The 13,705-nt window shown below is 37.8% G+C and overlaps 2 protein-coding genes across 2 annotated transcripts; both read right to left on the bottom strand.

Annotated features, from left to right (window-relative positions):
• Positions 1–43: 43 nt before the first annotated feature.
• On the bottom strand, positions 44–4,845 carry LOC131360655 (wee1-like protein kinase). The gene is made up of 11 exons (XM_058401298.1): positions 4,747–4,845; positions 4,346–4,630; positions 4,083–4,249; positions 3,517–3,559; positions 2,921–3,090; positions 2,392–2,660; positions 2,225–2,305; positions 2,036–2,121; positions 1,785–1,955; positions 1,098–1,243; positions 44–985 (listed from the first exon to the last, which is right to left on the bottom strand). Exons 2-11 carry the CDS (start codon positions 4,628–4,630, stop codon positions 835–837), a joined length of 1,569 nt encoding a protein of 522 aa, XP_058257281.1. The 5' UTR covers positions 4,747–4,845; the 3' UTR covers positions 44–834.
• Positions 4,846–5,905: 1,060 nt separating this feature from the next.
• Positions 5,906–13,671, bottom strand: znf143a (zinc finger protein 143a). The gene is made up of 15 exons (XM_058401812.1): positions 12,143–13,671; positions 11,960–12,061; positions 11,782–11,865; positions 11,563–11,679; positions 10,623–10,816; positions 10,466–10,525; positions 10,267–10,380; positions 9,929–10,004; positions 9,214–9,339; positions 8,943–9,122; positions 8,638–8,862; positions 7,985–8,109; positions 7,509–7,631; positions 7,315–7,389; positions 5,906–6,157 (listed from the first exon to the last, which is right to left on the bottom strand). The coding sequence occupies exons 1-15, from the start codon at positions 12,234–12,236 to the stop codon at positions 6,074–6,076; spliced, it is 1,779 nt and encodes a 592-aa protein (XP_058257795.1). The 5' UTR covers positions 12,237–13,671; the 3' UTR covers positions 5,906–6,073.
• Between the last annotated feature and the right edge of the window lie 34 nt (positions 13,672–13,705).

Raw genomic sequence — 13,705 nt, 5'->3', positions numbered from 1 at the left:
CTTTTATTATATAAAATTACAGTACAGTGAAACGATGCTGAAACGCAAACAAAATTGAGATTGCACAGATAAAATCCTTTCCCCATGAAGGAGTGTCTATTATAAACGTTAAAAAAACAAACTCCATTCATTTCTCTGAAACATTCAGCAGCAGGTTGTGCAACGGTTTTATTCAAGTGCTGCTTAAATACAGTAGGTCACAATATGACAATTGTGAAGTCTCACAGTAGTACTGCCTTCCAATTAAACTGAATAAAAAATAAAGGAAATGAAATTGACAACTAATAAATAAAAAACATTAATGAAAAAAATACACTAATTATTTTATATGTATTTATATATAGATATAGATGTATATATACTGTATGTCTGTTAGTGTGTATATACACTACATACACTGATCAGGCATAACATTATGACCACCTGCCTAATATTGTGTTGGTATATTCTGACACCTTTCTATCAGAACCAGCATTAACTTCTTCAGCAATTTGAACAACAGTAGATCGGATCACACGGGCCAGCCTTCACTCCCCACGTGCATCAGTGAGCCTTGGCTGCTCATGACCCTGTAACCGGTTCACCACTGTTCCTTCCTTGGACTACTTTTGATAGATACTGACCACTGCAGACCGGGAACACCCCACAAGAGCTGCAGTTTTGGAGATTCTCTGATCCAGTCGTCAGGGTCAGGCACCGTATAGCACCCCTGGAGCAGAGAGGGTTAGCAGTGCTGGGGCTTGAACCCCAATCTTCCTTTTAGCAACCTTAACCACTTGAGCCACCACTGACTTTTATTTACATTTCAAATACATTCAACATCCTCCAATTATTTCAGAAGAAGTTTAAGCTGAGTGAGCGCTTTATCTTTTTCCTGACTGGTTCTGACATTCTGTTACACTTATTTCCCCTGGAGGAGGTCATGGTCCTGTAAGAGATGCTCGGTTCTGCAGCTTCTTTGGCTGACTGGATCTCGTTCAGCTCTCTAAACAAACACAGAAGCAAAGTGACTTTAGGGAAGATCTTGAACAGATAAGCAGCGCTTATTAAATGAAAGCCTGGTCATTGTACGCCTCTATAATAAGTGTAGAGCTTACTTCAGTAGCAGTTCATTTCTGAACTTCTGTGCATGAAGCTGCTCACGCAGGAGGTGGGCACTCAGTCTGGAGGCAGGCTGGAGGAGGGCATGTTTACTGAGGGCTGAGGATGAAGGTCTACGCTCGGGGTCCGGATGAATCATGAGCTGTGATAAATACGGGCAGATATTTATAAGAAAATAATCAACAACAAGGTAGTGTGATGATGTAGAGTTACTGTATCCAAACAAATGCTAATAATTAATAATTTTATTCAGCAATGAACATCAAACTATTTTTTTTATCCATTTATAGCTACATTTAATGTCTGTGAAAAATACCTTAGATCAGCTAAAAGAATATTCTAGCTGCTTTTTCCCTCAACAAACTCTCTTTTTGTGACTTGTGAAATGAATAAGTCTTAAAACACAGCTCATCATGTTACCAAGAACTCCTTCCTTAAGACTTAAGACTTGTTCTAACATTGGAGACTCCTTACATAAATTGTGGAAATAAACGTCTCTAACGTTTTTAATGATTTTGTTATAGCCACACATTTTAATCTTAGATGATGTACAAATCCATGTGTATGAGCTGATTTTGTAGAAACGATACTGTATTTATGTAATACTCCTGTCAGAGCTGCTGTTAAAATGAAACTTGTCATACAGTATACTTCTCACAGGCTCATGTAGACGGTAAACAAACCTTGAGTAATTGTTGAAATTCTTCTGAAAGCACTCGAGCTACAGCTGGGAGTTTCCCTCTGCGTATGCTGTGCCACTTTTCCCCATTCCTCAGGAGCACTTCTGACCCACAGGTGGTTAGTACGGTGAGCGCCAGCGCAAAGATATCTGCTTTAGGTAGATTCCTGTAGTCCTGAAAGACCGGCATGGTTAGTTCAGCCAGGGATTAATGAATGATACAGTACACTAGATAAGAAAAGAGGAGTCATTTACCTCTTGTAGGATCTCATTGGCTAAAAATCTTCTGTCTCCCTCATCAATTCTTGGGCTGCTTATGCGAGTCACATGACCAAGATTTCCTAAAGGAGGAAATAAAAAAAAGTCGTTATCATTATAATCTAATCTTATAATCTAAAAAAAAAAACCAACCTTTAACAGGAAGTACAAGATTTCGCTACAAACCTATTTTGTATACAACATCTGCATCTGTTCCATTGGCTCCTGCGTCATGACCGGCGGCTCTTCTTGACAGAAATATGTTACCTGAAATTAGACAAAGAGGACATAAAGCTTTAGAAAGAGCTACACCAGATAAACCAGGTCTATTCTGTTAATTAGGTCGAACTTACTTGGCTTGATGTCCATGTGAGCGAGAGAAGCTGCATGGATGTACTTCAAACCCCGGGAGACTTGCAGAAGCAGATCCTTCAGCTGAGCTTCAGAGTGGAACTTCAGTGTTCTCCGGTTCTCCATGACGAGGTGCTCGAGCGTTCCTCCGTTGCAGTACTCATTCTGGATCAGCATGTGTTCATCCTCTGACCAGGCAGAGTAATACCTCACCACATGGGGGTGCTGTCCCAACACGGCGTGCGCGTACACCTCGCGTAAAGCTTTCTGCCTGACAGGAGAAGCACATTTCGTTGAATTAGTTAATCCATGCGTATTCAGTGCAGCTAATATCCAACCAGAATACAACCAGTTCATCATACACCAGTGTCACCAGTGCTGAGTCACATTCACTCATGCATTGACTCACAGCGACGGAGTGACTGGAGATCTTTTTGACTCATTTTTAACATGAGCAACAGCAACAGTGTGAGGACCGTAGAGTGCATCTGATCCTTGGCAATGTAAACAGATCACAGAAATTATACTTACTCGTCCACAGAACCCGCTAACAGCGACCTGAAGCGCTTGACCGCATAAACACAGCCATCGAGTCTTTTCACACACTTGAAAACGGCCCCAAACTCTCCAGAGGCGATTGTCTCCAGTTCGTAGAATTCAGATGTGTAGCGAGATGTTTGACTCACCACAACGTTCTTTCTCTGTAAATTAGGACAAAATAAGTCAAACAGTCAAAATAACAAATAACAGGCAAAATAAATAATATTTGGGAAAAGCTGAAGGGACTTGGGACCTTACCAGATTTTTGAACTGGGAATCAAAAAAGTGCTGAAATTTAGTGTTGGTGTAAAGCATAGGAAATTACATACTTAAATATTATATGAAGAGATATATATATATATATATATATATATATATGTATGTATATATATATATATATATATATATATATATATATATATATATATATATATATATATATATATATATATATATATATATATATATATATATGTATGTATATTTATTTTATATTTATTATATTTATATTTAATTATTTACTAACTAAAATTGAAAAGCAATAAAACATTAAACATAAACACTGTGTAAGGGTGTAAAACATTTACCTTTAATGGAGGAGTGAATTCTTCTTCAAAGTCTTCGCATGAGCTGTAAAATAAGTCAATAAATGAACAATCACATGCTTCATTCACATGCTGTAGAAGTAAAAAGCTCACAGTCTTGTCAATAAAGACATTACAATATAATTTAAGCCATTATTAGCATTATTTTTGTTTTGAAAGATACACGATTTTGCCAAAAGTTTTGGGACACTCCTCCAAATCATTGAATTCAGGTGTTGTTTTTCAGGGGTTGGGCTCGGTCCCTTAGTTCCAGTCAAAGGAACTCTTAATGATGAATTAGAGCAGAGACTGAGAGCCAGACCTGACCTCACAAATGCACTTCTAGAAGAATGGTCAAAATTTCCCATAAACACACTCCTAAACCGAGAAAGGGACAGTTTAGGTAATAATTATCCACCTTTAGATATTTTTTTTTTAGTTTTAGGATTTCCTGGCTGCAATAAGTTTGAGAACTCTCCTATCTTCACTCCATGATAATCCTCAGAAATCCAGAGTCCACTTGCTTTTACGTTTTCTCATAAACCTGACTGAATAAACAATACACTTACTCTTGATGTTCTCGGTTACTGCGGAATCTCTCTACGCTCACGGCCTGGATGAGAAGTGAGTCTGGAGTGAAGGGGTTTATATTAATCCCTCGTCTCTTCAGTTCTGATTTCGGCATGACGGGCGAGTGCAGGTTTTCTCTCTTCTGCACAGCATCATCTCTTTTCGACTGAAACACAAAGAGATCAGATCAGGAATTAATAACAGCCTCACAAAAATAAACTGAAAATGCTCTGAGAATTGCAGCATGTTGACGGTTTATTACATTGTAAGATGTTCTGATGGAGCTCAGACACTGCTGTGATGGAGATGTGTCTCTGTGTGAGATATCCGAGGAGCTTCTCTGCGTCTCTGTATCTCTCAGGTTGGCTGTGAGCGGTGCAGGGGATCGTACAGAGCTCAAAAAGTCTTCATTTAGGTTCTTTTCGTGTTCTTTACATTCTGGACTGTTTGTGAGGAGTGGCAAAAAACTCATCTCCTCTGAGATTCCTCTGTCTTCATCACCGGTATTGAAATTCAACCTCTGGCGAACTTGTCTCATCCTGGGCATCTGTAATGAGGGGTTAAAATACAGAGTTTAAGATATAAAACTTTCCCTTCTTTGGAGAAGAAGAACTGAAGACTTGATATCAAGGCTAAAGTAGTATACAGAAATAAACACGTTACCTTTTCTCAGAATGTTGCACTGGATTTCTCAAGCTCACCGCACTGGATACTCACTCAGCACTCTGCAGTGACAGTGATGTTGAAACAAACGATGTGTTTTTAAAGAGGACACAGATAGTGGGCGGGGCAGTCACATGACCACAATAGCACATCAGAGAACAATAAACTCTCCATTGATTATAAGGGAAAAAATGGATTTAAATCCATAAAATCCACAATAGCTTGGATTATAAATATATAAATGCATCATTTTAATAACTGAATAATTTACATTTTTTTTTATTTTATTTGTAACTTTTATTTAAAAATCAAATTAAAACAAAATCCACAATGACTTGGATTATAAATATATAAATGATATAAAGGATAAAATAAACAAATAATATATTTTAAATATATATTAATATATTTAAATGAATATGTGTGTTTATAATCTAAATTGAATTAGGAATATAAATATATGCAAAATAAATCAAAAAAATAAAAATAAATAAATTAAATAATAAAAATTTTAAAAATAATCAAAATATAAAAATAATAAGAAACAGAACCTAAATAAAAATGATTTAAAATTGTATATTTAATACTGAGTATTAATATTAATAACATTTTTTATATGCAAAAACATGTTTCCCCCAATTTAGAGAAAGATATACAAGGCATATTTCATATAATGCTTTCAAATATTATCTAAAAATCTATAAATATTCATTAATTGTTTGAAAAAAGATTTATTTAAAACTTATATCTTCCTTACTTAAAACTTGAAAGAAGTAAAGAAGCAGAAAGCTAGATAGAGAGTACAGTAGTGAATAAAGCAAGTCAAATTCACCATACACATTTTAGAGGATTATTTTAATTGTATTTCTAAGTAGAATTTGTAATAATTAAAAAAATCTACTGAATAAACGGCTTGACAAAATAATTGAAGCCAAAGCCACGTGAAAACCCAGTCAATAATTTAGCTCTAGTTTTTATTCAGCATGTCATCAAGCTTCAGGTAGGTCATTACTCCTGGACATGTCTCGACATCTCTCTTCATTTTTCCTTTCTTTAGAAATCAGAGAAACATTATCTCTGAATAAAATTCCTCCTGTAAATAGATCTCGGTATTTCCTACGGAGCTCTTCACAACAGAAACAGAAACAAGACCTTCACATAAAGTTTTATAAAGCTCTTTATTTTAATCCACACAGCCTTTCTGATCTTTTATACATACATACATAATCAAAAAATATGAATGTAAACAGGAAGATCTATAGACCAAGGTTTAACAATTGAGCAAAATAAGCGCACAAAAAGTAGTATTTTAATCAGAGTTAACGTGTTAATGTTCCAGCTCTGCCGAGGCTCCTTGCTGGATAGCTGACGCGATTCTCAGAGCTTCCTCCAGCGTCAGCTGTTCTCTGAGCTGCAGGAAAGAACAAGCCCCAGTGAGGAGAAGGTCAGTAATTATAAACAACAAAAGAAATGCACACCTCAGGACATACACACACTACCATACTGCTTTAAAAACACAATTCCTACATGACTCCACATGTTTTAATCAACTTAAGATGGCTTTTGTAGTTCAGCAGCTTTAACGCTTGCCTTGATTAGGTGTGAACTGAAGTAAACAGTTCTGTTTAAACTTTACATAAAAGAACTTCACACTTTCAATATGTGTGAATGTAAGTGAGAAATACAGCAATGATCACATCATATTTCCTACTTCAGTACGTTATCATGATTAATCTTTCAACAGAAACAAATAAAATCTCAGCTTCCTTGATATCGCATAACGATCCTCTTTAAGACTAACCGCTACAGGTAGAAGTAATGCGTCTGGATAAATTACACCTATAACATATCTTAAATATTTATAACAAATCTTAATTATCTATAACACATCTTTTCTTAAGATTTATTAACAGAAAATGGCAAAAAAATAAACCTCTGTAGTAAATAAATCTATTTCGAAGTTTCTTTATTCTATCATTTTTTGGAAAAGGCTGTAAGGCTTTAATTCGTTAAGCCCCGCCCATTTGTGATAATATAAATATTAAGTGTCATTATCATATGATATCTGTTTCTTTTATTAATTGTGTTGTTTATTAATAAAAAATCTCAACGATTCAGCAAAAACTTCATGTTCATTCCTATCCATAGTGACAAGATAATTACTGCAGAATGTCTCATAAGGTTAATAACTTTCTGATTTATGTTAGATTTAACTGAACAACTTTAAGCTGCTGTGTAAAAGGTCTTTCTCTGAAGTGTTTGTGTTCACCCTGAAATTTCATGATTTTAACTCCAAAGAGTAGATTTTTTTGCTTTATATTAGTGCAAATCTAAATAGCCTAATTTGCATATACATTTCAAAAATATATATTTGTGAGGGAGATAAAAACTGTAAGCATGTCAACAGCAATCCATTCAGAAAGTTTAAAGACACAAAAATGACCCTATTGACCTCTGGTGCTTTGCCTTAAGCCTTACCTTCTGTAATCCATAACAAGGGAAAGATAAATAAAACGTCTTATCATATGATGGACTTCAATATATTTGCATCATGTGATGTAATCTTACCTCAACAGCAACTTGTTTTCCGTTAGAAGTCGTCAGAAGAGTAAATGGGTGTGGAAGAGTAACTTCCTGTCTGGTCTGTAAAGACACACCAAGTTATCATCATCATCATTACGTCTGCAACACTGATAAAATTCTTTATTTGGTCCTTATACATTTTATATAACAGGTCATAAATGACCCATGACCACACCCACCTGTCCCTCTTTGCTGTCAGCTGTTACCATGGTGACTTTAGAAGATGACAGCAATGACTCACTGGCTGGAAGGGTGAGCATGTCACCATCATGCGTTACCATGGTGATCGTATTGGCAACCACCTGTGACAGACAGATAGACAAGCAGACAGACAGTCATATAGTAAAACAGTCAGGCAGAAAGACAGACAGACAGACATACAGATAAACAGTCAGTCAGACAGACAGAGAGACATACATATAATAAAACAGTGAGACAGAAAGACAGACAGACAAATAAACAGTCAGGCAGACAGACAGAGACAGTAAAACAGTGAGACAGAAAGACAGACAGACAGATAAACAGTCAGGCAGACAGACAGACATACAGACAAACAGTCAGGCAGAAATGGCAGGTTTTGTCATCTTTAGAGACGAAAATCAACCACATATTTTATCTCATTCTTAACCCGTGACAAATAAACCCAAATTCAGACCTGATGAGCGTCATCCTGTGTGACGAGGGTGACCTGCTCCTGTGCTGTGAAGTCAGAGGTCATATCTGAGCAAGGTGCTATGCTTTCCACCGAAGTATCGTTCATGCAGGGATCGTCGATGGCTTCTGGGTGAAAAGAGTAAATACATTTTCAGAACCAGTTGCTTAGATATCTGTTATACCTTTACTACAGAGCTACAGCATGTAGTCTATAGTTTACTGAGCTTAAGATTTCCAGAGTCTGTCTCTGTGTTGTGAAATTACACAAAACACTAAAATGACTGCAGATGAAAATAGTCTTGAATTTTTGTTAATAAGATGTCTTATGCACCAGAGTATCAACCATCTTAAAAAATTTCTCTCATCCAGCCTCAGCATCCGGTAGCCCCGCCCCTTTTCAACTACATAAGTGCTTGAAGTGTCCAATTTTTCACACTTTTTGTTTGAATAAGTGCATCATCCAGGTATTTAAGGCACACTTTTTCTTGTTGGACATTTTAATTTGAACACACTACTCTACTAAAAGCCACAGAACAGCCTATAATCATGGCGATTGGGATTCACCTTAAAAAATTTGTCTTTGTTCCAGAAAGAGTGTTATTTAAGTATAGCTGCTATTTTCAAATTTTCATATCCAATGTAATACTTTCTGACCTGCTGGAGGCTCGTAGTCCTCATGCTCTTCCTCGATGGGCTCCGAGTCGTTGTGTGCTGTGCGCTTGTGAAGCGCCAGCGTGGAGATCTGCTTGTAGGTCTTCCCACAGTGGCTGCACTCGTACGGTTTGCAGGGCGTGTGAACCACTTGATGTTTGTACAGACTCGAGTACTCGGTGAAGCGCTTGTCACAGCCAGGAATAGTGCAAACGTATGGCCTTTCACCTGAGGACAATAATATTCTAAGATGAGGGAAGATGAGAATAGTGCATGTGTTTTAGATTTAAGTCTAAAAGCTAGAATACCAGTGTGGATCCTGCTGTGGTTTTTGTAATTGGTCGCACTGGCGAAGGCCCGGTTGCAGCCTGGCTCGGTGCAGTGGTACGGCTTCTCCCCGGTGTGCGTGCGCATGTGAACCTTGCAAATGTTAGAGGTCCGAAAAGACCGACCGCAGCCTTCGTACGAACAAAGAAAGGGCTTTTCTCCTGAAAGGACAAAGTTCGGCACAACTCGTTAGTCTGATATCAGACATAGAGCACACACAGATTATATTAATATTAGAATGCAATATTGTACCTGTGTGGATTCGGATGTGCTTTTGGAGGTCTCCTGAGTTCTTGAAAGATTTTTTGCAGTTCACTTCTGTACAGCAGTAGGGTTTTTCACCAGTGTGTGTCCTCATGTGGCTTTTCAACCCATGCCCTAAATAACAACATAATTACAGCATCATCCACAATGTATGTCATTTTGGCAGGATTAGTATTATCATCACTTTTATTATTATTATTATTATTATTATTATTATTATTATTATTATTATATCTGATAATAATAACTTTCATATAACATATGTTTAACTCATCTGGAATGCTCAGATTCTGATTATATAGATCATAAACATACATGTAGGCATCCGAGTCAAATTTATTATTAATATATTATATAAAACTGATTCGTAGGAGGAGCTACGAACAAGCTCAAGCTCCAAAACGTTGACTCTTTAGCTCTGTTCAGTGTTCTGAATCATTTGAGTCGATTCCCTGAAATGATTCCTTATGATTCATTCAAGGATTTGTTCATTTTGATGAAATATTCCAGATGATCATGTATCAATCCCGGCATTTTTAAGTGGAATAAAGGTGTGGAGATGTGTCTAATGTTTTTAAAGTATTTATTTCAGCATTCATCTAGTATTAAAAAGCATTGCATACGTTTTATATTCACAATAGATCATTTGTACTGGTTTAAAATGGCATCATCAGGGCATATTTAATCCTAAGCAGGATGTTACCTGTTGCAAACTTTTTTTCACAGCCGGGTTTGTCACAACAGTAAGGCTTGTCACCTGTGTGCACTCTGGCATGTACCTGAAGAAACACATGAAACAGACTTTAAAAATAGGTTCAAGCGTGTTATTGTGCTGCAAACAGCAAACTAGTCAGTTATTACCGAAGTGCAACACTCTGGCTGTTATCGGAAATTAATCAATGATATATAATATAATTATTATTATTATAATTATTTTCCTGTAAAAGGATGTTATAGCAAAGCAGTTTATTTCTCATTAAGCCACAGCATTAATAATTATTAATTCACAGAACTGATTAATCCACACACACACACACACACCTTGAGGTGATATGCTGTAGTGTAAAGTTTGCTGCATCCTTCATAGCTGCACTGAAACGATTTCTCTTCAGGCTGCTGTACACTGCGATGGCCATCCTGACTTGGAAAAACAATCTAAAGAAAAAAGAAGAGAAAGTTAATTTTTATATCTCTTTTTTAAATATTTTTCTAGGCAGTAGGATTCATATAGCTTACATACCTGCACTACATTCTCATTTGTAAGCAAACCAGAGTTTGCATAAGGTTCCATGTCTTCTATCTGTAAATAACAGGACAGGTTTTATCATCTATAATCATGTTGAGATGTTTTAATTGTACGATCGGTCAAGACAAAAACACCTGGGTATGTATGTTACCTTAGCGCCGTACTGTTCCAGCACAGTGACAGCCTCAGGGTCTGTGATTTCCTCCAGAGGAAGATCAGACACTGTGTCACTTTCCTGGATGGCCAGAATTGTATCTGGCTGTGACATCTGCAGCGTGTGCTGGATGAAGGCGGTGGAGCCGTCCTCTAGCTGTACTGCCTGGAGCGCAGGGGAATCGTACACCTCTGAAAACAGGAAACAGACCACGCTTACAACGCTGAGACAAGTGACCTGGAGAGTCGATACCTTCAAACAGGTTAACGTCTACTGTCATGTGAGACGTCGGTACTTTTGAAATCTCTGAACTGCAGTCTAGTGAGATTTTCACTCATTGTCTAGGAACATTTTAACTCAGCGTCTCAGAAAATTCTAACTCAGCATCTGCATCAAGGAAAATTTGGACTCTCTGAGTTCTCAAAAGTTCTGAAAGTCTAGAAAAATGTAGACTTTAGAAAAATTTAAATCAGGCTTGAGAAAATTCTGACTCAGCATTTGGCAAAATTCTGACTCAGGGTCAAGAAATATTCTGACTCATCATCTGGAACAAATTAGGACTCAGCATCTGGCAAAATTCTGACTCAACATCTGGAAAAATTCTGTGTCAGTGTCAAGGATAATCTAATTCAGACCCTTGGGAAAATTCTGTTTAGATGTCAAGGAAAATTCTGACTCAGCATGTAGGAAAAATTCTGACTCAGCATTTAGGAGAGCTCTAATTTAGCACTTAGGAAATATCTGACTTGGCATCTAACACAATTCTGACTCAATTCTGACACAGCCTGTAGGAAACATTTGATTCACTATCCAGGAAAATTCTGACTCACTGTTAAGAAAAATGTAGACATGTATGGGGAAATTCAGACTCAGTATCAAAAAATTGTGACTTGCCATCCAGGAAAAAAAATTTTTTGGGTAAAAAACTCTGAAAAACCTTTAGGTATGTGATGTAAGTAAGCAGTGCTTCCATCTTCTAACTGCACGGCCTGTCCAGCCTCCAGACTTTCCACAACATCACTCGTAGCAGCACCGGACAATCCATTAGACTCCTCTACAAACAAGAAATTTAAAGGTAATTTAAAGAAAATAAGGAAACGATGATAAACAATAACAGATTGAGACACAGATCTTAAAGCATGTGTTACATACACACCTCCATTTTGTACAGCAATATGCTGAATGTAAGCAGTAGCACCATCATCCAGCTGGATAACCTGCCCCTCCAGTACACTCCCATCTTAAACAAGGAGAAATGCATTATGGGTATAATACACTCATTCTGGTTTATTTTGCTAAACTTATCACTTCAATATTCAGCTTCCTAAAGCTACCTAAAGCTGATAATGCTTCAGTATCCTGAGTATTACGCTGGATATATGCAGTCGAGCCGTCAGCGAGAGTCACAGCCTCCAAGCCGTCCGTGTATTGCTCCTCTGTGAAATAAGCAGCAAATAGCCTTGATGACGTCAAAGCACAGCCAGTCAGAATAACCATGCTGAAGTTCCGCTACTGACCTGAAATGTCACTGAGGCACAAAGTGAAGTTCTGAGCATCACCTCGCCCATGTGTGAATTCTGCTCCTCCCTGGTTTACTGTAGCCAGCAGCATGGTCCCAATGGGAGCAATCACTCACACAGCAGCACTGATAATCCAGCTGGCTATATTATATCCAAGACGAGTAAGGAATCAGAAGAAAGGGGGGAGAGGGTGGTTTTACTGAGGTAACGTATATAGAGATGGATATATAATTTATATCAACTTGCTTAATTCATTAAGGGTATTCATTAGGGTGGTGGTCATTGACCGGAAGATCAGGGTTCAAGCCCCAGCACTGCCAAGCTGCCACCGGTGGGCCCTTGAACAAGGCCCCAAACCCACCCTGCTCCAGGGGTGCTCTGACCCCAACCCCCAAGGATGGGATATGCAAAGAAAGAGTTTCACTGTTTAGTTATGTATAAAGACAACTTAAACATAATAAAGTACCATACTGCCGAGCTCCATTATTATCAGATAGATAGATAGATAGATAGATAGATAGATAGATAGATAGATAGATAGATAGAGACAAACAAACAGAGGGGGTAGATTAACAAATACAGAGACAGGCATGCAGACAGACAGATATATAGATAAACAATCAGGCAGAAAGACAGACAGACAGACAGATAAACAGCCAGGCAGACAGACAGATATATAGATAAACACTTAGGCAGAAAGACAGACAGGCAAGCAGACAGACTGACAGACATATAAATAAAGTCAGGCAGAAAGACAGACAGACAGACAGATAAACAGCCAAGCAGAAAGACAGACTGATATATAGTTAATCAGTCAGGCAGACAGACAGACATATAAATAAACAGTTAGGCAGAAAGACAGAGAGACAGATATATAACTATCACTATCACTATCAAGGAAAATAGTGATATATAGATAAACAGTCAAGCAGAAAGACAGACAGACAGACAGACAGACAGATATATAGATAAACAGTCAGGAAGAACGACAGACCGGCAAACAGACAGACAGATAAGCAGACAGACAGACAAACAACCAGGCAGGCAGATAGCCCGGCAGACAGACAGACAGATAAGCAGGCAGACGGGCGGACAGACCGACAGAATAACAGAAGGATGGACAGAGAGACAGGCAGTTAATTGTTCCTGTAAATAGTTTAAAAGTTAGCTAACAGATGGGATCAGGTCCTCACCGCGGATCGGCTTCGTCCTAAACCACAACACTGCAATATTAAATATCAGCTCTGAGGAAACATTAGCTTGAGTTACTACACCTCCCGAGTAACCGCTCTCTACTGAGTTAGCTCAGGACCTTACACAAGTTAGCTACAGCTCCCACATTAATCTATGACATTAACAACAACATTAAAGCGGAATCCGTGCTAACCAGTGTCCGGGATATTTACTGCAGCAGGACAGATGTGTGAAATTATCCAGCTCCAAATTCTAGCTTCTAATGTTTCTCCGATTAAAAAGCATCTCATGCACTGGACAAACTGTACTACTTCTTTTTGACGCCAAAACAGTGCTTTATTAACCGGTTCCGAGGTTATATAGCGC

This window comes from Hemibagrus wyckioides, linkage group LG10 (genome assembly GCF_019097595.1).
Source record: "Hemibagrus wyckioides isolate EC202008001 linkage group LG10, SWU_Hwy_1.0, whole genome shotgun sequence".
Lineage (NCBI taxonomy): Eukaryota > Metazoa > Chordata > Actinopteri > Siluriformes > Bagridae > Hemibagrus > Hemibagrus wyckioides.
Note: the sequence above shows the minus strand (reverse complement) of the source record. Positions and strands in the feature narration are given on the sequence as shown.